The sequence below is a fragment of the Agelaius phoeniceus genome, chromosome Z (assembly GCF_051311805.1).
Source record: "Agelaius phoeniceus isolate bAgePho1 chromosome Z, bAgePho1.hap1, whole genome shotgun sequence".
Classification (NCBI taxonomy): domain Eukaryota; kingdom Metazoa; phylum Chordata; class Aves; order Passeriformes; family Icteridae; genus Agelaius; species Agelaius phoeniceus.
Window position 1 is genome coordinate 13191770 of NC_135303.1, and position 19724 is coordinate 13211493.

At 40.7% G+C, this 19724-nt stretch overlaps 1 protein-coding gene across 1 annotated transcript; it reads right to left on the bottom strand.

The window, feature by feature from the left end:
• Window positions 1-2023: 2023 nt before the first annotated feature.
• Window positions 2024-18885, bottom strand: LOC143692063 (uncharacterized). The gene is made up of 8 exons (XM_077171587.1): window positions 18819-18885; window positions 14079-14168; window positions 13490-13519; window positions 12722-12883; window positions 12143-12211; window positions 7739-8843; window positions 5351-5419; window positions 2024-3591 (listed from the first exon to the last, which is right to left on the bottom strand). Exons 1-6 carry the CDS (start codon window positions 18883-18885, stop codon window positions 8197-8199), a joined length of 1065 nt encoding a protein of 354 aa, XP_077027702.1. The 3' UTR covers window positions 2024-3591; window positions 5351-5419; window positions 7739-8196.
• Between the last annotated feature and the right edge of the window lie 839 nt (window positions 18886-19724).

Below are 19724 nucleotides of genomic sequence, written 5' to 3' on the forward strand. Positions count from 1 at the left end.
TCCTTTCCCATGCCTCTAAATCCAGAGTGGTAAATAGCACTTTAATCATTAACTTCCCTTCTTCTGGTCCCAATGCCTCTCACAGAGGGGTCTGTAACACTCTTGCCTCCTAGTTCTAGATGCAACTGGGATGTCAGGAGGGTGGTGGGTTCTAGTGGGTGTGCTTTCCCAGCCTGAGTCCTTCTCCTTTTTGGGGAAGTCCTCTTCCTCTTCATCCTCATCCTCAACCTCCCTTCCCCTAGGAGGAGCTTTTATCAAATCAAATGTATCTCATTCTTGCCCCACAGAATGATAAACCTTGTCTGATCTCATACACCATTGTCCTATACTGCATGCTGAACAACAATGCTTGATTTGCCTCCTCTTTGCTTTGTTTTCCTTTCCAAGAGCTAACACCAGTGGGTCAGAGGGAGCTCTGAGCCCACAGTCTCTTTGCCATTCCTGGTGATTTCTTAAAACAAAAAACATATCAGCATACGAAACCTCATTCCATTTACCTTCCAGTCTTAAAAACTACATTAACTGCAATAAGGTATTATAATCTAAAGTTCCAGTGGGTGGCCACTTTGCTCCATCCTCTAACCTGTATAATGGCCAGCGTGTGCACTGTTGAATTAGATATTTTTTATTCTCAGCGCCCCCCCTGCTGGTGACTTCCTTCCAGTGGGCCAAGATGCACTCCAAGGGGCTAGCCCGAGGAACTTCTTTGCTCTGGTTAGTTCCCATGATCTCCTTCTCCTTGTCCTTTCTCGTTTCCATCCAAACCTCTCTTCACAGAGCTTCACAGTCGTTTCCCAGTTTTCTTCCCACACACACCCCCAGGTGGCAGGTATCAGATGTGATCTTCCACACACAAGCTTTAAGATCTTAGGGTCTGAATCAGCTTGATCAGGAAACCTCAATTTACTCTCGGGGCATGTGCCCTGATGCTTATTAGAACAGCAATACCAGCATCTCTCACAAACTCCGCACTGCAATAATGCCCACACAGCGTGCCAGCCTCTCGATGCACCAAAGGCTCTCAGGAATTGCCTGCAGAGGAAGGCTATTCCATTTATCACTCCAGGGAATTCTAAATCTTCTATGGCAAGTTGTTCCCAGTCCAGACTTACTATAGTACCAGCTGAAGTCCAATAAAGCCCCTCTAAATGAACTCGTTCATCTCCTCTATCTATCCAATAATTCACAGGATTCACAAACTCCCAGGTGTCAAGTCCAAACCACTGGGGCAGAGGAACCCCTTGGGTTCATGTAGCCATGGTTAAAGTGTGCACAATCTACACAAATCCCCACCTTTGAACACAATAAATGTCCTCACCCACGCTTCTCCACTTGCTCCACTTCTTTGCCTGGCGCTCCCTGCTCCCCAGCCTGCCCCAGCTGGCGCCTCAGGCCTCACTCGGCCGCTTCAGTGGCGGGTGGAAACCCCCCTGAACTGTAGGTATATTCACTTACTTGCTCTCTTTCATACACCACGCACTCGCACAATTACAAAGACACTAACATTAACCACACAATGCATTTACCATACAATGTCCGGACACCACAAACACACACACAGGTTCACTTGACTCACCCCCAGAGTGGCCAGTGGTCGCTCTATTGAACAGTGAACCCCCGTTTCTAGTCCAGCTGCCCCATCGACTGGTCTGCCTGCTGGCACAGGAATGAGGCTGAGCACTCAGACGTCTTTGAGTGACTCATTCAGCCGTCCTATCTCTCTCTCCCCCAGGGCTCCTCAAGACATACCGTGTTTATCTCTGCACACCAGCAGGTTCTTGTCTGTCTCCGCAGGAGGCAAGCTGAGACAGGCGGAAGTCGTCCAGGAAAATCCTGGGGCACGCCTCAGGAGGTCTGTCTTCCCTCTGCCCCTGCGAGAACAGAGATGGTCTCCTGCCTCGCTCGCCAAAAAGATTTGTGGAAGCAAACAAACTTCACAACTGTTATGAAAGTTGTAAAGCCGGTGTGTTTATTACAGCACTGGACACATGTGGGGACCACTCCCCTCAAAATACATGCTGTACCTCTGGGAACTCCAGATCCTTTTTTATCCCCCTCTCAAATACATATGCATGCAATTTCACAAGAGGTTCATACATATCCATTCTACTGTTTTCACGTGGCATTTGATGCTAATTCTTCTTTATCAGAAAGAACTCCTGGGTCAGGCTGCCCTCTCTTGTAACAGTCTCTCTGTCTGCCCCCCTTATCTCTGTCCTTCGGCTGCAGCAGTTCCTCTGAGCATAGGTTTTTTACGAGAACAGGCAGTCAGACTAAGCAGCTACGTTTTCAAGCTACCGACTTAACTCAAAGATGTACATTTCACCTAAATCAAAATGGATTTCTACTCTGGGAAATTTCCACTCTGTCTCACAGGGGAGAACAAAGCACTGAAGGGAGAACCATCCAAATTCAGTGGATGCACAAACTTAGACTCAGTGGATGTGACCTTGGCTGTTGCTGGAACAAGTTGTTGGAGGAAGCAAGAATGGAAATAGAAAAGGGGTAATAAAAAAAATAAATAAAAATATAAATAATAAAATAATAAAAGAAAACTGAAATGAAAAAGAGAGAGGAAGAAAATTATCCCTAATGATCCTTTTCTCCCAAGAGTTTCTGACAGTGGAGCACTGTTACAGCTGGCACCAGAGAAACAGGAGCAATTATTTCTTCAGTGAGGACTTTATCTATTGTGTCCACTCTGTCCTCCACTGCTCAGGCTCCATTCAGGCTCAGCAGCTTGTTTGTAAATCATCCAATTTTCCTTCTTTCCAAAAGAGACTGATGACACAGTGTTTGGTTATCAGTTTCCCTTGCACAAAGCAGGAGAAGCTTCTTCCTGACTGACCTGCGTGGGAAGGGACCTGCTCTATAAATGCACAGTGCCAGAGGACCTCCACCACTTTCTGTACCTGTATCACTGTCCTAGGGTGATGTTATGATGCTTGTGTCCCCAACTGTCTGTTCTGTTTATGCTGGATATTACATTCTGTGCCTTCAAGACTGGCTCTGGGAGCAAAGTGGGAGAAGAAACACAGAGTTTTGCTATCAGCCTCACTCACTCCTCCACAGTCTGCTGGAACACAGAACTCCACTGTTGTTGTCTGGGCATGGACGGGGCAGAACACCGTGCTCCTTTTGCTTTTTCATTAGTTAGTTAGTTAGTTAGTTAGTTAGTTAGTTATTTTAGCTGGCTGAGGCAGTCCGAGTTTTCCCTGGACTGTTTTTCTTTCCCTTTTCTTGGAACCGTTTGAACCTGCTCCAGACCGGGACCCTGGGAAACACCGAGGAAACATCGTACTCTGCAGCTTGCCGGGGCTACTCTGCAGCCTTTCCAGCGCCGGAGGGACTGATAACAGAGCGACCAGCCACCGGGGAGACTTTCTGAATTTGTCATCTCTTCAGAGCAGCCAATCAGTTTTGTCATCTGGTATTGTTCATTTTGTGTGCTGGGGAGTGCTTTGCCTGTTAAATAAACAGGTTCTTTCCACTTCTCTCCGAGGAAATCCTTCCCGAACCAGTTGGGGAGAGGGGCTGTGTGGGTTTGATTTCTAGGGGGGCCACTTTTGAAGGTTTTCTCCCAAATTTGCCCTAAAACCAGGACAAGATGGAACAGTGTAAGTTGCAGTTCTGCTGCAAAGTTTGGACAATTGCTCACAAACGAATGATCTCTCTTCATCACTGCTTCAATCTGAACATGATTTATGCTAGTCTTATAGAAACAATTTAAAGAGAAAATCAGTTTAAACTGCTTCTGTACTCTCAATTTAATTGTTTTCTAACCAAGATATCAGAGACTTGGATCTTTTTTAAAATAAAGGCAAACACAGAAAGGGTTATGCATATTCGTAGTTTTCCTTAGAAAAGGTGTGGTTATGCAAACTATTTCTTAAAACTCACTATTTTCATTAGCATGCACGAGGCACAGGTGCAGTGCACTGCTGCGGACCCTCTGAGGAAGGCTCCCCATCTTCCTCGGTGGTCTCCTGAAGGCTGGAGGTCTTCATCGCCGTGCCCTTTTCACATTTCTCCTCTAGGCATGTGCAGTCTCTTGTTTGCTGTTTCAGTGATTTCCTCACTGTTTTAGCAAGCTCTGTCCTTCATTTTTGCAAGTTCTGTTCTGCATTTCTTGCCACATTTCATCCTGTGTCTTTAGCTTCTGGCTAATTATTGCTAGCTTCTGTGTTGCTTACAATGTATCTGATTCTTGCCTGAGTATGTGCCTCACATTAACCTTTTAACCTTTTCAAATATTCACAGTATAAAAAATCTAGGCCTGATTTTGTTGCTTAGCATTCTAAATTTAATACATTTTGATTTAAAAAAAATTAATAAAACTGAAATTACTGTAGCACAAATTGAATATCATTAAATACTGCTTATTACAATTTAACTTTAAACAAATACGACTTTTGCTTGGGAAAGTGAACACAGTAAGAGGGCTGAGGTAGTTAGGTCTGAGCAGCAGGCCTCAGCCAAAGTTGACTTATAAGATGAACCCTGGGCATTACGGGACTAACACCATCATTATTATTTATGCTAGCTGTTTAACACCAAACAAGTGCTTCAGAAACTTACACATAACCTTGTGTAAATATCTGCAAGAAATGTATAATTTTAAGAAATCTTCCCAACTGATATGAATTGAGGCTTGTTCATAGGGTATTTAAGGGAAACCTCCAGGCCTGGGCTCTGGCCAAGCCCCTGCCTCTGCTGGTCAGGAAGTGTGCCATCAGATCCACATGTTTCTATGCTAAAGATGTAATCAAGTCACTTTGGCTTGGTGATTTCGGCCTATAAAAGCTGGACCCACTTTTAGGGTGAATCCTCAGCTACAGGTGAGGATTTTCCCAGCTGCTGGGAAGATTTCTCCAGCTCCTCTCTATGAAATGGGGCTCCACAGCAACTGGACTTTGGACAATGGTAAAGCGTTCCGGCCATTGGTGATGGATCTTTCTCAATCACTGTCCTGTGTCTCATATAGTAATGAGATTACCTTGCTTTTTGCTTGTCACTAAAGCCAAGCACACAGTTTTATTGAATGTATTCTTTCACTTTTCTGTTGCCTTAATATTCCTAGTAAAATATGATCTTTCTTTCCATTGGTGTCTGTGTCCTTTAAAACACCCCTGTCAATTGACAGAACAAGGGCCTAAGACCTACTGGGATCAACGTTTCTTAGACTTGTTGAAGTTGCCTAAGCAATGGTTTGTGCCACTCATTTTTTTCAACAATAGCCCACGTCTGTAGAAAAGGGGAACTTAAGCAAGTATGTTGAGTTTCCTGAAAAGAACAAAATTCTTGGACAGCAAGCAGCATTCCCAAAGAGCTAGCAGCAACCTGAAGATACCTTGATGAACGGATTAGTGAGATTATGAGCCACGTTTGCCTGTGATGGCAATGTTGCCTTTTTCCCAACCTGGAAATGAAAGTAGAGATAATTTTAGTAAGGAGATAATATAAAAATGGATCTTTATTTGGAAGTTTTCAGGGGCAGTTATGGAAAGATGTCCACAAAAGCCCACTCCCTCCAGAGATGAGTACATATTTGTAGGTTTTAGGAAATTAGCGTAATTGATAAAAAGCACTAATTAGGACAACAAGTGGTGATGCAATTCCCCCCCAGGTCAAGTTCCTTCTCTGGAGTCCCCCCTCTTGGCACTGGCTGTACTTTGTCCATTAAAATGCATCTCAAAGAGTTGTTCTTGTGTGCCAGGAAGAACCAAGATGGCACTGGGGCCTTGGACCCCCCAGCGCTTGGAGCTCTGGAATTTGTTTTGTCTTTCTGCTTAGGGAAAGGATTTGGAAAAGTATTGGGAAAACTGGTGACTAATACAGTAGGATACAGAGCTACAAACATATATGCAAAGAATATAGAAAACATAGAAAAAAAGGCAAAACCCAAATGGCATCAGCAAGGTCTTGGGCATGAACACGTATGTCCAGATGGCCTTCTCAGCCCTATTTCTGTGTATTTCTGGGAACCAGAGAATCCTGCTTGAGCCTGTGCGGAGATGGATTTGGGAAGTAGAAGTTCTTTTCTTTTTTTCTCCTTGGGGCAGCTCCTGTTCCTAACATCAGCTGAGCCTCTCTCCACCATTATGCCTCTGATTGTTGCAGCAAAACAATTCATGGCAGACAGAAGACACTGACAATTCCAGGGACATGGCTTTCTCCAGTGCCAGCTGTGAGTGGGAGTCGGAATAAAAACTCTGTAAACCACAACTCCATTGGAAGATTCCTTTCCTTTTCATTCCGTAAATAAGCTCTACATTCCCTTCTGAATTGTCAGTTGTTTGCTAAGGATGAGAACTTCTCTTTTATGATTTTTTTCATGTGGTTTGGAATTGGATAAAGGTATCCTTCATTTACAAACTCCAGACCAAACTGCCTTTGGAATATGGCCCATGGGCAGTTTTTGCCCAGCCATGGTACTTCTAGATCAGAAAGCAAAGGCAATGGTATTTGCAGCCAAAACCCAACAAAGCCTGGGACAGCCAAAACATCCTGGGGAGACACAGACCTCCAGCTGTTCCTAGAAATCAGCAGAGTTCCTGCCAAATGGTTCTGTAGCACTAAGTGCAATCTCTTTGCCTGGATCAGAGCCTTGCTCAATGGAAAAAACAGAAAGATCAGCCAGGGTGCTCCCAAAGGCCCATCACATTGTTTTTATTCTGCTCATCTGGCTTAAGTTTGCAACTCAATGTGTGGCTGCAGTTACACTGATGAGGAGGAAAGAAAAACAAAACAAACAAACAAACAAACAAAAAACCACCAATAAAAAAAGAGCCTCATGGCAGGGCTATGACGTTCCACAAGAGGAATCACTGGTGTGCATTTCATGGACCTCTCTCAATCCTATTAAAGTACTGTAGTCCTGGTTTAAAATAGAGAGGTATGAAACAACTTTGGGAGACAGAGACTAAAATGGCATATGGATTTTTTTTTAAGAATGAGGAAAACTACCCAAAAGGTGTTTCTTTATAACATTTTAAAATATACTACATAAAAATTAACCACTGCAATAAGTAAGAATTAAAAAAATAAGTGCTTTGGTATACAAATAATTAGAAACACAGAAATGTGAAGATATGAATGCATATTTTCATAAAAATATGAAATTACAGACAAAAGTCACTGATGGTAGAGACAGGAATGTGACATACACACACACTGAGTCCATGCAGCAACAGCCAATGCTTATTGAATGGCTGTGGGAAATGGATTTGTGAAGAATTCTCACAACCTGACAGAAAGCTCACAGTCTTGTACACCTGTATGCAAACACTGAGGTAAGGTGTGCTGACTTAGGAAGGCCATGGAATAGAGATGACATTGTGGAGAGGGAGAGAGACTGAACTAGAAACACGTTTCAACAAGTTTCAAAATATGGTCCTGCAAAAAGACTACATATTTTAGAGAATTAGAACTGTGAAAGATGCATTGTAGCAGGACCATGTGGGGAAAAATAGAGGTGATTTGTGTTAGAGTTAATAGCAGCATTGTGTGGCAAAAGCTAATAGGTTGAAAAACATTTATAAGGTATTGTAACCAGGAAATAGGTTGGCTTCTGCTGGAATGGCATTGAGTTTTACATCTCTTGTGTCTCACTATTCATCAAGACTGATAATGGAATCAAATCTTTTTAAATGCCTTCCAGTTGCCCATCTCTGTAAAAGCTGGGAAAACCAACAAAAGGCACCCTCTTTTATAGGGGCTTCAAATTTCCCACTCTTACCTAGCTGATTGGACAAGGGTCTTAGCTCCACCAGCTCACTGGCCAATGATATGGGTGCATTCATGGTTCAAATGGATTGGCTGAAGTCCCCTGTTTGAACTTGAATCCAGCCTATCAGTAACACACCTGGGGACTTGTTTGCTTCTACTATCCAATGGATTAGGCTGGTTGAGTTGCTGTCTTGTTATGCCACATCATCTGTGCAGCTTTAGGCCACCTATAGCTGTCACAACCAGAAACTACATACACTGAACAATAATACAAAGGTTGGTACTTTAATTACTCCTTTTTTAATTGTACTTTAATTAGGTCTTTTTACACTGCTGGATTTTTTTTTCTTCTGAAGAGAAGCTAGGATATTCCTCAAGAAAACTGTCACATCCAATAATTAAATTCCCTGATTTCTTCTGGTGCTGGGTAAGACCTTCAGGCTGAAAGACTTGACTGAAGGCAAAGAACTAGTTCTGTGTGGTTTTGTTGACTGAAGACCCAGTACCAGTTCTGCTCCCTGTCATATGGGAGGATGCACCCATTGATGACCCAGTACTGTTTCTGGTTGGTGTCAGGTTGGTGAATGTGTCCCTTGATGACCCAATGCTTGCTCTGCTTGGTGTCCCACTGGAGGGTATGTTGCTTGCAGACAAACTGTAACTTCTGTCAGATATCGCATGGGAGGATATGTCCATTGATGATCCAAAACTTGTACTTAGGTTTTGGGTCATCAGTGGACATATTGGACAGTCTGATGTCACACTGGAGGGTATGCTGCTTGCAGACAAACTGTCACTTCTGTCGGATATCCTGTGGGAGGATATGTCCACTGATGATCCAAAACCTGTTCTGTCTGGTGTCACACTGGAGAGTGTGTTGGTTGCAGACCCAGGGTATGTTCTGTCAGATATCTCATGGGAGGATATGTCCACTGATGATCCAACACCTGTTCTGTCTGGTGCCACACTGGATGATGTGTCGGTGGTATACAGAGTGCGCGTTCTGCGTGGTACCACACTGGAGGGTACAGGCACAGTTCTGTCTGGTGCCACAGTGGATGTTGTGTCGGTTCCAGAAACAGTATAGGTTCTGAGTCTAAGCTCTCCCCTGTGTGCTGGAATAAAAAAAATAGAAAAACAAATCAAGAGCAAATCTACATTTCCTGTTAAATACCTCTCACAAGGGTATGTGAAGTACTTATAACTGTTTGTTTCTTAAGTGCTTATTTGAAACACACGGCACCTGATTATAGATACTAATCTTTAATAGACAAAGGACATTAGCACAAGTATCCTGCCCTCAGAAGGGTTGGAAAACAATGGCACTTTATTTGAAGTGCTACACAATACTTACAGAGATCTTTTATCCCTCATCATTATAATTCCAAGGCTGTGTTTTTTAATCAAGTAAACAAACTTATTCTACAGTCTCCCTGTCACTGTTATTGGGGAACACTTGCCCTGTTGGCCACAGAAGGGATTTATTTGTTTTTGGATATATTTCACTATTAATTGAAATCAACACTTAATGTTCTTCAAATATTAGTCAAGCATATTGTTGCAGGCAACATTTTAATTAAATTACTCTAATATTCAAGTATGTTACAATAGTCTGACAAGTTAAAAGTTCACATAACTAGAATACTGAGTATCAAACAATTTTTGCATAGAAAAGGCACTTTCTTTACCAAATAGCATGTGTGGGGTTGAACTAACGTGTTTTTGTAAACTTTGTCCTTAGTTACATAATGTGATTTATAATATAAGTTTCATATTGTTATTATTTTAAACTGCATGATTTATAATATTTAGTTACAACTATTACTTGCGTAAGCAAAGACACATGACAAGGAGAGCATTTGTACTGGGATATGTGCATTCCTTGGCTATGTAGTAATGTTGGCAAGTGATGCTCAGTTGATTAAAATCAGGTAAGAATTGCTACTACTCCTGTAAAAAATTAGTTTCTGGGAGACATCACTGCTTGGTGTATTATAGACACTTCCAGATAAGTAAACACTGTCAGTATGCTTTTCTGTTTTGCCTGTACTGATATCTCCATTCTTTCATGTCTGCCATCATCTCAGTAGCTGGAAAATTCTCTTTTGTGGCATATGTTGGTTTTGCATGGGTTTATTTTTGGTCAGGAGGGAAGAAGCCAGCCATGAAAGTGGTATTTCTGTGAGGAGGTGCTAAAAGCTTCCTCCATGCCAAACAAAACCAATTGCTGTCTCCCTCTGAGAATAGGCACACTGCTAAGTCAATTACAAAAGCTTGTAATGCCTCTATGATAATTTATTTATAAAAGACAAAACCTTGGGAACTCTCTTTTTCTTCCTCAGAGAGGTGGGTAGGTGCCAGGGTCTTCCTGCTCCAGGGCTGGCCATGTGGCCAGGACGGTGCAGCCAAGATGGGCACAGCCAGGCTGGCGCCATGTGGTGCGGCTGTCTCGGTGTGGCTCACAATGAGCTTTATTTGCTTTGCTTAGCCGCTTTTAGCCAGCCATGCTGCCAACAGAGGAGCCAGAAGTAGTGGCAGTGGATTTTTTTTCCCCTTTTTGGTGCGCCACATGAGGAGAGGCACTGAGTGGAGCTGGCAGCTGGCGCGTCCCGCATGGCGCCGGCGGGAGCCGTGTGATCAGTGTGAGGGGCATGGCGAGCAATTGGCCAGGGTGAAGCCTGCATGGGATCAACCTTTCAACGCTGCAGAGGTCTATAAAACTTTTCAATTGATAGAACTTGAGAACAAATGAACTTACAAACACTAATTCTCTCCTGAGTCAGAGAAAAGGAAAAGGGGAAGACATGCGAGGAGAACAACATGGCGATACTAAGGTTGGTGCAGAAGAGGGAGAGGGAGGAGGAGGTGCTCTGGGCCTCAAAGCTGAAATTCTCCTGCAAGCTGTGGTGAGGACTATAACACAACAATCTATTTCCTTGTAATTCATTAAGTGCGTGGGGGAATACAGAAATCACCTGCAGCCTGTGAGAAAAAGGTGGTCATCCTGGAACGTGTGGATGCTGAGAAGCTGTGATCAAGTGAAAGACTTGAAAGAGAGAGAGAAGCCTTGCTTCCAGAGATAGAAGAAAAACACCTTTGCTTTCATACTAGAACAGCTTATCCTTGAAACAAAACCCCATGAACAAATGGCCCATGAAAAAACAGTTGTGGGAAGACTTCTTTGCCCTTGGGAGTGACTCATGTTGCAGCAAACTTGGGTGGGGCTGCTACTCGTGAAAATTAGAACCACATTGGAAAAGTTCACAGAGAACTGTCTCCTGTGGAAGAGACTCCATGGCATAGCAAAAAACCACCTCTCCCTAAGCAGACTGAAGAAAGACTTTTAGAAGTGACAAACTGACTAAAAGCCCCATGTTTTGTCTCCCTCTGTTGTTGGTCAGAAGGAAAGAAGGGCTGTGGAAGGGTTTTAAATCTCATGATTCTTTTTAAATTTCATTAATAGATTTTTTATATATATTTTAAAGTTTTGAGCCTGTTTTGCCTTTAAAGTCTTTTACTTCTAATCCTTAACTCAGCCCATGAGCTTTTTAATTGTTCTTTCCCCTTCCTCTACTCAACGGTGGCAGAGGAGAATAAGTAAAGGATTTTTTTGTAGGTTCACTGGCTTTTAATGCACTGTAGGTGCATTGGCTTTTAGCCAATGTCAAACCCATGACACTATCAGATTTTACTTTACTTACTATCACTGTAAGAACATTCACATGTTTCAAAGCAAATAAACCATTCACTACTAACAGTACTAAGAAAAAGTTACAATTATTTGAGGTCCACATTTACTGAATTCTGTCCTACACTATTTCCAAGAAAAAAAAAGCAAGACAGAGGGTGACAAGAAAAAAGCCCAGTCTGACAAATTTCTACAACTTAGAGAAAGCAAAGTTTAAAAAGCAAGGAAATGCAAAGAACTGCAATAGTTGTGGTTGCAAGGAAAGGCTATTACAAAAACATTAATGGTTTAAAACAGAAAGGAAAAAGCCTTTAAAAAATTTAAAATAGTAATGAAAGAAAAAAATGAAAAACCAAATACCCATCCACCTGCCACCAACACTCCCCCAAACCAAAAAAATCCAAACAACCAAGCAACCAAACACAAACAAAAGTAAAAATAACCAAGCAAATGGGGACCACTAGAAAAAAAAAAACCTACTAAAAATTACAAAAATTTTAATCCCTGTCTTAGCTTTCACCATCCCCTTCCTCTTCTGAAAAATGTCTCTGAACATTTCTGTTTGTGCTAGTTTTAATGCTACATTATGGAATGCTACATTTACAATTCAGTGTTTTGTGCATTTACAATTAAGTGTTGTTGCGTTTGCCTACAGCAGCTGTGCAGCATGAAGGGAGATGCTGGCTGGGAACCCACATCCTGTCATTGCTTGCAAAGCACACTTACCAGCAGGAGCAGGAATAGGAGCAGCAGCTCTACCAGATGCTTGGAGTGAAATGTGAGGCTGAAGAAGATCTGTTTAGTAAAAGTAAGTTTTAATAAGCAAGGAAATGCACAGAATGGAAATAGTTAAGGTTACAAGGAATGGTAATTACAAAATGTTAATGGTTTAATTCAGAAAGACAGGGAAAAGCCTTTGGTTAAAAAGAAAGAAAGCAAGCAATTAAAAGAAGTAAAAAAAGAAAAAAATCAAAAATCAAACACCCACCCACACACCTCAACCCCTCCCCAAAACCAAAAAATTCCAATCAACCAAGCATCCAAACCCAAACTAAAACCAAAAAACCCCACAAGGAAATAGGAGCCAATAATAAAAAACACTAATCCATGTGTTAGCTTCCACCATCTCCTTTCTCTTCTGAAAATAGTCTCAGAACATTTCTCTTAGCACTAGTTTTAATACTCCCTTATGTTTATATTTAAGTATTGTTTGCCCAGAGAAGCTGTGCAGCATGAAGGGAGATGCTGTCTGGGAACCCACATTCAAGTGACTTTAATTGCTTGAAAGGCACAAAGCACACTTACCCACAGGAACAGGAGCAGCAGCAGGGACAGCAACAGAAGGAGGAGGTGGAGGAGGAGGTGGAGGAGGAGGTGGAGGAGCAGAAGCAGGAGCAGGAGGAGGAGGAGGTGGAGGTGGAGGTGGTGAACCACCTGCTTCAGATTCAATGTGGCAGTGTGAAGATTCTGTTTGGAGAAAGTAAATTGTAAAAAGCAAGGAAATGCACAATACTGGAATGGTTGTGTTTGTAAGGAAAGGCTGTTACAAAATGTTAATGGCTCTAACAGCAAGAAAGGGAAAAGCCTTTGTTAAAAAGAAAGAAAGGAAGGAAGAAAGAAAGGAAGGAGAGGAAGAAAGAAAGGCAGAAAGAAGGAAAGGCAGGAAGGAAGGCAGGGAGGCTGGAAGGCAGGAAGGCAGGAAGGAAGGAAGACAAACATAGTAATATTAAAAAAAAAATCAGAAACCAAACACCACTCACCCCACTGCCAACACTCCCCAAAACCAAAAAAGCCAAACAACCAAACCCAAATAAAAATCAAAAAAACATCCAAGCAAATGAGGTCCAGTAGAAAAAACATTACAGTAGTAATTTTAATCCCTGTGTTATCTTCCATCATCCCCTTTCTCTTCTGAAAAGTCACAGAATGTTTTCGTTAGCACTACTTTTATTGCTCCATTATGTTTACACTTTAAATTATTGTATTTTCCTACAGAAGCTGTGCAGCATGAAGGGAGATGATGGCTAGGAACCCACATCCAAGTGACTGTAATTGCTTGAAAAGCAGACTTACCATCAGGTGGTGGAGCAGAAGGACTACTGGCTGCTTGGAATGAAACAATAGGTTGAAAAATATCTGATTACACAAAGTAAATTTACTTCAGCACAGGTAAATTTAGAAAATAAGGAAATGCACAGAACTAAAATGGTTACAGTCAAAAGGAAAGATGATTCAAAAAATGCTGATGCTTTATAACATAATGAAAGGAAAAAGTCTTTGGTTACAAAAAAAAGTTAAAGAAGTAATAAAAGAAAAAATCGAAAATCAAACACTCACTCACCCACCACCACTCCCCAAAACCAAAAAGTCCAACAAGCCAAGCAACCAAACCCAAACTAGAATCAAATACATCCAAGCAAATAGGGACAAATAGAAAAAAACATTACAGTAGTAATTTTAATCCCTGTGTTAGCTTTTACCATTCCTTTTCTCTTCTGAAAACAGTCTCAGAACATTTCTCTTAGCACTAGTTTTAATACTCCCTTATGTTTATATTTAAGTATTGTTTGCCCAGAGAAGCTGTGCAGCATGAAGGGAGATGCTGTCTGGGAACCCACATTCAAGTGACTTCAATTGCTTGAAAAGCACAAAGCACACTTACCCACAGGAACAGGAGCAGCAGCAGGAACAGGAGGAGGAGCAGGAAGTGGTGACCCCTCTGCTTCAGAGTCAATGTGGGAGTGTGAAGATTCTGTTTGGAGAAAGTAAATTGTAATAAGCAATGAAATGCACAATACTGGAATGGTTGTGTTTGCAAGGAAAGGCTGTTACAAAATGTTAATGGCTTCTAACAAAAAGAAAGGAAAAAGTCCATGAAGGAAAGGAAATTGCAAGGAAATTTCAAGGAAAGGAAAGGGAAGGGAAGTTCAGGGAAGGGAAGGGAAGTTCAGGGAAGTTCAGGGAAGGGAAGTTCAGGGAAGTTCAGGGAAGGGAAGGGAAGGGAAGGGAAGGGAAGGGAAGGGAAGGGAAGGGAAGGGAAGGGAAGGGAAGGGAAGGGAAGGGAAGGGAAGGGAAGGGAAGGGAAGGGAAGGGAAGGGAAGGGAAGGGAAGGGAAGGGAAGGGAAGGGAATTTCAAGGAAAGGACATTTCAAGGAAATTTCAACGACAGGAAAGCAAATTGAAAGGAAATTTCAAGGAAAGGAAACCTCAAGGACAGGGAAGGAAATTTAAGGAAATTTCAAGGAAAGGAAATTTAAGGAAATTTCAAGGAAAGGAAATTTCAAGGAAATTTTAGGGAAAGGAAATTTAAGGAAATGAAATGTCAAGGAAGTTTCAAGGAAAGGAAATTTTAGGGCAAGGAAATTTCAAGGCAAGGCAAGGAAATTTTAAGGAAATTTTAGGGAAGCGAAAGGAAATTTCAAGGAAATTTTAAGGAAAGGAAATTTTGAGGAAATTTCAAGTCAGGGAAATTTCAAGGTAAGGAAAGGAAATTGCGAGGAAATTTTAAGGAAAGGAAATTGCAAGGAAATTTTAGGGAAAGGAAATGAAATTTCAATGAAATTTCAAGGCAAGGAAATTTCAAGGCAAGGAAAGGAAATTTCAAGGCAAGGAAATTGCAAGGAAATTTCAACACAAGGCAAGGAAATTTCAAGGAAACGAAAGGAAATTTCAAGGAAAGGACAGAAAATTTCAGGGAAAGGAAAAGATATTTCAAGGAAATTTCAAGGCAAGGAAAGGAAAAGGAAGGGAAGCAAAATTCCAGGAAAGGAAAGTTCCAGGAAAGGAGGAAGGATAGTAATATAAAAAAAAAGAAAAACAACTCAAAAACCAAACACATACCCACCCACCACCACCACTCCCCAAAACCAAAAGAAATCCAACCAACCAAGCAACATTCAAACTACAACAAAAAAACCCCAAATCAAATAATGACCAATAGAAAAAAAATACAGCACTAATTTTAAGTCCTGTGTTAACTTTCATCACCTTCTTTCTCTTCTGATATATGTCTCTGAACATTTCTGTTTGCACTAATTTTATTGCTTCATTATGTTTACAATTAAGTGGTGTTGTATTTGCCTACAGAAGCTGTGCAGCATGAAGGGAGATGCTGGCTGGGAACCCACATCCAAGTGACTGTAATTGCTTGCAAAGCACACTTACCATCAGGAACAGGAGTAAGAGGCACCAAAGCTGCTTCGGATTCAAAGTGAGCCTGTGAAGATTGTCTTCCTGTTCTTAATGCTTCAATTCTGGCAGTGCCAGTGAGTAGAGATCCCTAAGATGTCCAAACATGTTCTTTAAATAAAAGTAAAAGGAATCATTAGTGCCAGGCAAGCTACACTTAAATGCCAAATAGCACACATCCACATTTGTTACAAAAGACAGAATTTTTTTTAGCAGAGAAATCAAATACAGTTTGGAAGCCAGGCAGATTCTTAGTCCCAGGACTTGAACATCAAAAAGGTCTAACACTGGATTTTGTATTTCTTCTAGAATGTTGAATAATGTAATTGAGGAGCAGGGAATGAGTCCACACCCTAGTTAGAAGAGGCTGTGATGTTTTCAAGTATGCAGTACAGCACTGAGCTCTTGATACAATTTTTTCATTTTATTTAAATACAAGGCTCACTGCAGGTTCAATTTTTGTTCACAAAAAATTACCACATAGTTTCAAGCTGATGTTCACACTTCCAAGATGAGTCAATTTACTAATCCTTCCACTCCACAGCAAAAAAATTAACTTGCAGTAACAAAAGAAAAATTGTAAACCTACAGACCTCTGAAAACAAATAATCTGATTGCACTAGAACTGGGAAAATGTAGCTGTTTCCATGGATGTAGTGGAATAATGTCCCAATTTTGTTATATTGGTTTAGATTGATGATAAAGTTAGTAGGACAAGAGAGCACAGATGATTTGGCAGTACTGGTAACTTTATATCTACCCCAAGTAGTCTCAACTAACCGTTGAAATTATTGGTCTTCTTTACAACGCATAATCATATTTTATTTGTTATAATTTTTCCCTTCAGATAGTATGAAATTGGACTTTTGAATGTAAACCTGTGATACAGACAAAAATCAGCTTATTACCACAAACAGGGATTTACAAAGGTTTTTCAGTTTTCCTTTTCAGTTTTCACATTGCTGATCTTCAGAATAGATGTTAACACAGCTAAAATCAGTTGTTTCATTGTGGTGTCTAGGAAACATCAGTGGCAAATTAACCCATATCACATCTTTTTTAATGAGAAAAAAATCTCCAAAATGTCTTGGTTCTGTGGTTCTAGTCCTAAAAGAGGATTCTTGAAGATTATAAGGCCTTTAATTTAAATATGCACATCGCAGACTAACTAAGGCAGTTCTAGAGGATGTGCCTGCAAACAACTCCACTGCTTTCAATGACAAGTGTCCCTAAAATGATTCCTACATGCTTACCTCACTCAAGATTACAGGATTGCCCTTAATACAGTTTGGCATGGAGTAAAATTAAAATCCATTAGGTGACCTCTGTCTATAAAAAGGCAAATTTTATCATAAAACCTCAATAATGTGCATGGAAAGGAATCAAACAGGAACTAGAGATGAGGGCAGAGGAGAGAGAGAGGGAAAAGGGTGAAAGAGGAAAAGGTGTGGAGAAAAGGAAGTTCACAGTGACACCGACTGTGAGCCATTGCTGCTGTTTGTATATGTATTGAGTTACCAAGTGCACCTGAGGCTGCAGGTGAACAAGAACTTCACAGTTCTGCCCCACCAGCGAGCTCCCCAGCACATACTGTACTATGTTATTTATACCACAAGCACTCTGTGCAAATATGAAATGCAACTTTTTGTGTTTATGATTCTCTTCTGGAGAGAAAGAGGGAACAGGCTGCAGGTGCTTCTGCAATCATTGTGGGAGTTGGGATGGGACTGAAAAAAAAAACCAGCAACATCCACTACCAAATTAGAAAATCAGGATTTAAAAGCTGGCGATTGCCACAATGCCTCCTGTGGAAAGATGCCACCCATGGGACCTTTTGTGCAGCTCTAAAATGGATCATCACTGTACTGGGGAAATATTTGTAATTCAACTGTTTGACAAAAAAGTTCATCTGTGATAATTAAGCTTCATGGGAATCTCAAGGCATTATATATTTCATATTTCCATATTTTAGCGTGGAAACACAATAATGCACACATAATTAATATCTTTATCATATTGAAATGTATGTATGCATGCAAGAGGGCAACAGTGAGAAATTTCCACTTTAGAATCTGCCTTTCTTGAATGTTTGATTTTGTGACCCTGATCCTGCAATTATATACTGCATTAGAACAGAAAATCTACAATCAATTGGGAGGAATTACTGCAGAAGCTTACACACTGTATGCAATACTTACCTTGCCTAAGTTCCTTGCACTTTACTTGATTACTTACTCTCTCTCTAATTCAGACAGAGAAGCACAATGAAAGACATATGTACTCACTCTGCCTTTTTTTCTCTCATTAGGAAAAAAATTCTGTTTTAGCACTAATGTATTCTGCACAACTATAAAGACTAAGGGATAGTTTCTGTATAAGACCAAACTTAAAAACAATAAGGATGCATTGCACTGAATCTGCGTTCAGAGCTGAAAATATGGCACATTATTGGTAAATTTCTCTTTTTTTTCCACTCATTGTTTTGTCCTAAAAAAATTAGCATTTTGAAATGCGCAAGTCTTTAAACCTACAGAAGCAAAATAGCTTCTATATTTAAACATTCTAAATAGCAATCTCTTTTAAATGAGGAATGCTCTAAACACCACAGTTAATTCTAGAACCATGGGTTGAAAAAATCTGATACTGGCCAAGAAGGAGCCTGAAAATCTCATCTTTTTTGTTTGTTTGGTTTTGCTTTTTTGTGGGGATCTTAGTTTTGGTTTTGTTTGTGGGGTTTTTTTAATTAGTCTTGTGTATATTAGTGGGGGAAAAAGTGAAGGGGATAGAGGGATATTAATTTCCATATATATATACTTCTGTCCATGTTTGTTTTCCCATCCGTTATTTAATACTGTAACTGCAAAACTGAAAGTTGACATCATCTCTGAAATACCATGTGCAAGAGTACACATGGAAATTCTTTCAACTGTTGACTGCAATACTTTTGAAGCTTTTTGCTCTCCACATGCTCAGAGCATAATCTGTCTGCCTCTTGCAGCTCAGATGCAAAAAAAGAAAGAAATTTAAAAAAAACCCAAAAAACCAGGATTGGTTTTAGACTCTAACCTGGAATGATGCAGCCTCTGGCCTGTCTCTCATTGCTTCCTCTGGAAGGGTCTTCAGGCTGGGGAGTGGCATGGCTGATGCCACAGCCTCGTCTCTGACCTAAAGGGAAAATAGCCCAGCATCAGTGGTAATTCTCCTTCAGACACACCAGCGGGGGTGAACGGTGTCCCCTTGAGCCCATTGAGTGGACTTGCTTTGATCACTGGACCTAACATCTATGGATAAAGTACAACTGATTGAATTTTCATTGCAAATAAATCTCTCATTCACAGTGCTGGGAGAGAATGCTACCAAAAAAAAAAAAAAAAAAAAAAAGTACCCTGCCCTGAAAAGAGAAAGGCCACGGACATGGCACGACGTATCTATTACTGTAAGAACACAGCAGTTGCTGCATGACATTCACTTCCAAAGTTTAAAAGAAGCCAGTATGAAGATGGTGGTGGCACAAAGGAAATTTTCTATCAGCACAGTTTGCTGTAGGTGAACCATGCAGTTTAGGTTCTCTCACTTTCCATGAGCATTAAAGGAAAGAGACTTGAAAAAGATATCTGAAAATAAAGTTAAGAACAGTTTTGGTGAATACAGAAACTAAAATAAAGAAGAGATTCCCATTTTGCTAGGAATTAAAGATGTAGTAAGGGAAATCGACACTCCAAGGTAATGAAAACATTTCTTTTGCTCTGTGCTGCTGTAGATTAAAAGCAGTTATAAAACCATCTCCCATTAGAGCTATAGTTGAAAATATTCCTTTCTCCTAAATAATTAATATGTACAGCTTTCTTGAACCTTCAAATAGTCTTATACCAGGCCACACTTGTACAAGTCAGAGAGAAAACTTGAGATTATTATTAAATTTAAAATGAGCTTTAAAAAAATACCATGGAAGTTTCTGACCACAGATTATGACTTCCTGCATTTTCTTTTCCTATTAATAATTTTCAGAGGTTAAAGTAGCAGACACAAAGCCAAATGTTTTATGGCCACCAAGTATGTGATCTCTCATTATTCAGTAGAGGGTTAACCACCACAATTGCTAATTTTTTGTATGTTGCAT

Coding starts and splice junctions, on each gene's coding strand:
- LOC143692063 (XM_077171587.1), bottom strand. CDS start 18,885: ATGTTAGGTCCAGTGATCAAAGCAAGTCCACTCAATGGGCTCAAGGGG. Junction 13,520..14,078: donor TGCTGCTCCTGTTCCTGTGG/GTAAGTGTGCTT, acceptor CATTCCAAGCAG/CCAGTAGTCCTTCTGCTCCA. Junction 8,844..12,142: donor TCCTATTCCTGCTCCTGCTG/GTAAGTGTGCTT, acceptor TTTTTATTCCAG/CACACAGGGGAGAGCTTAGA.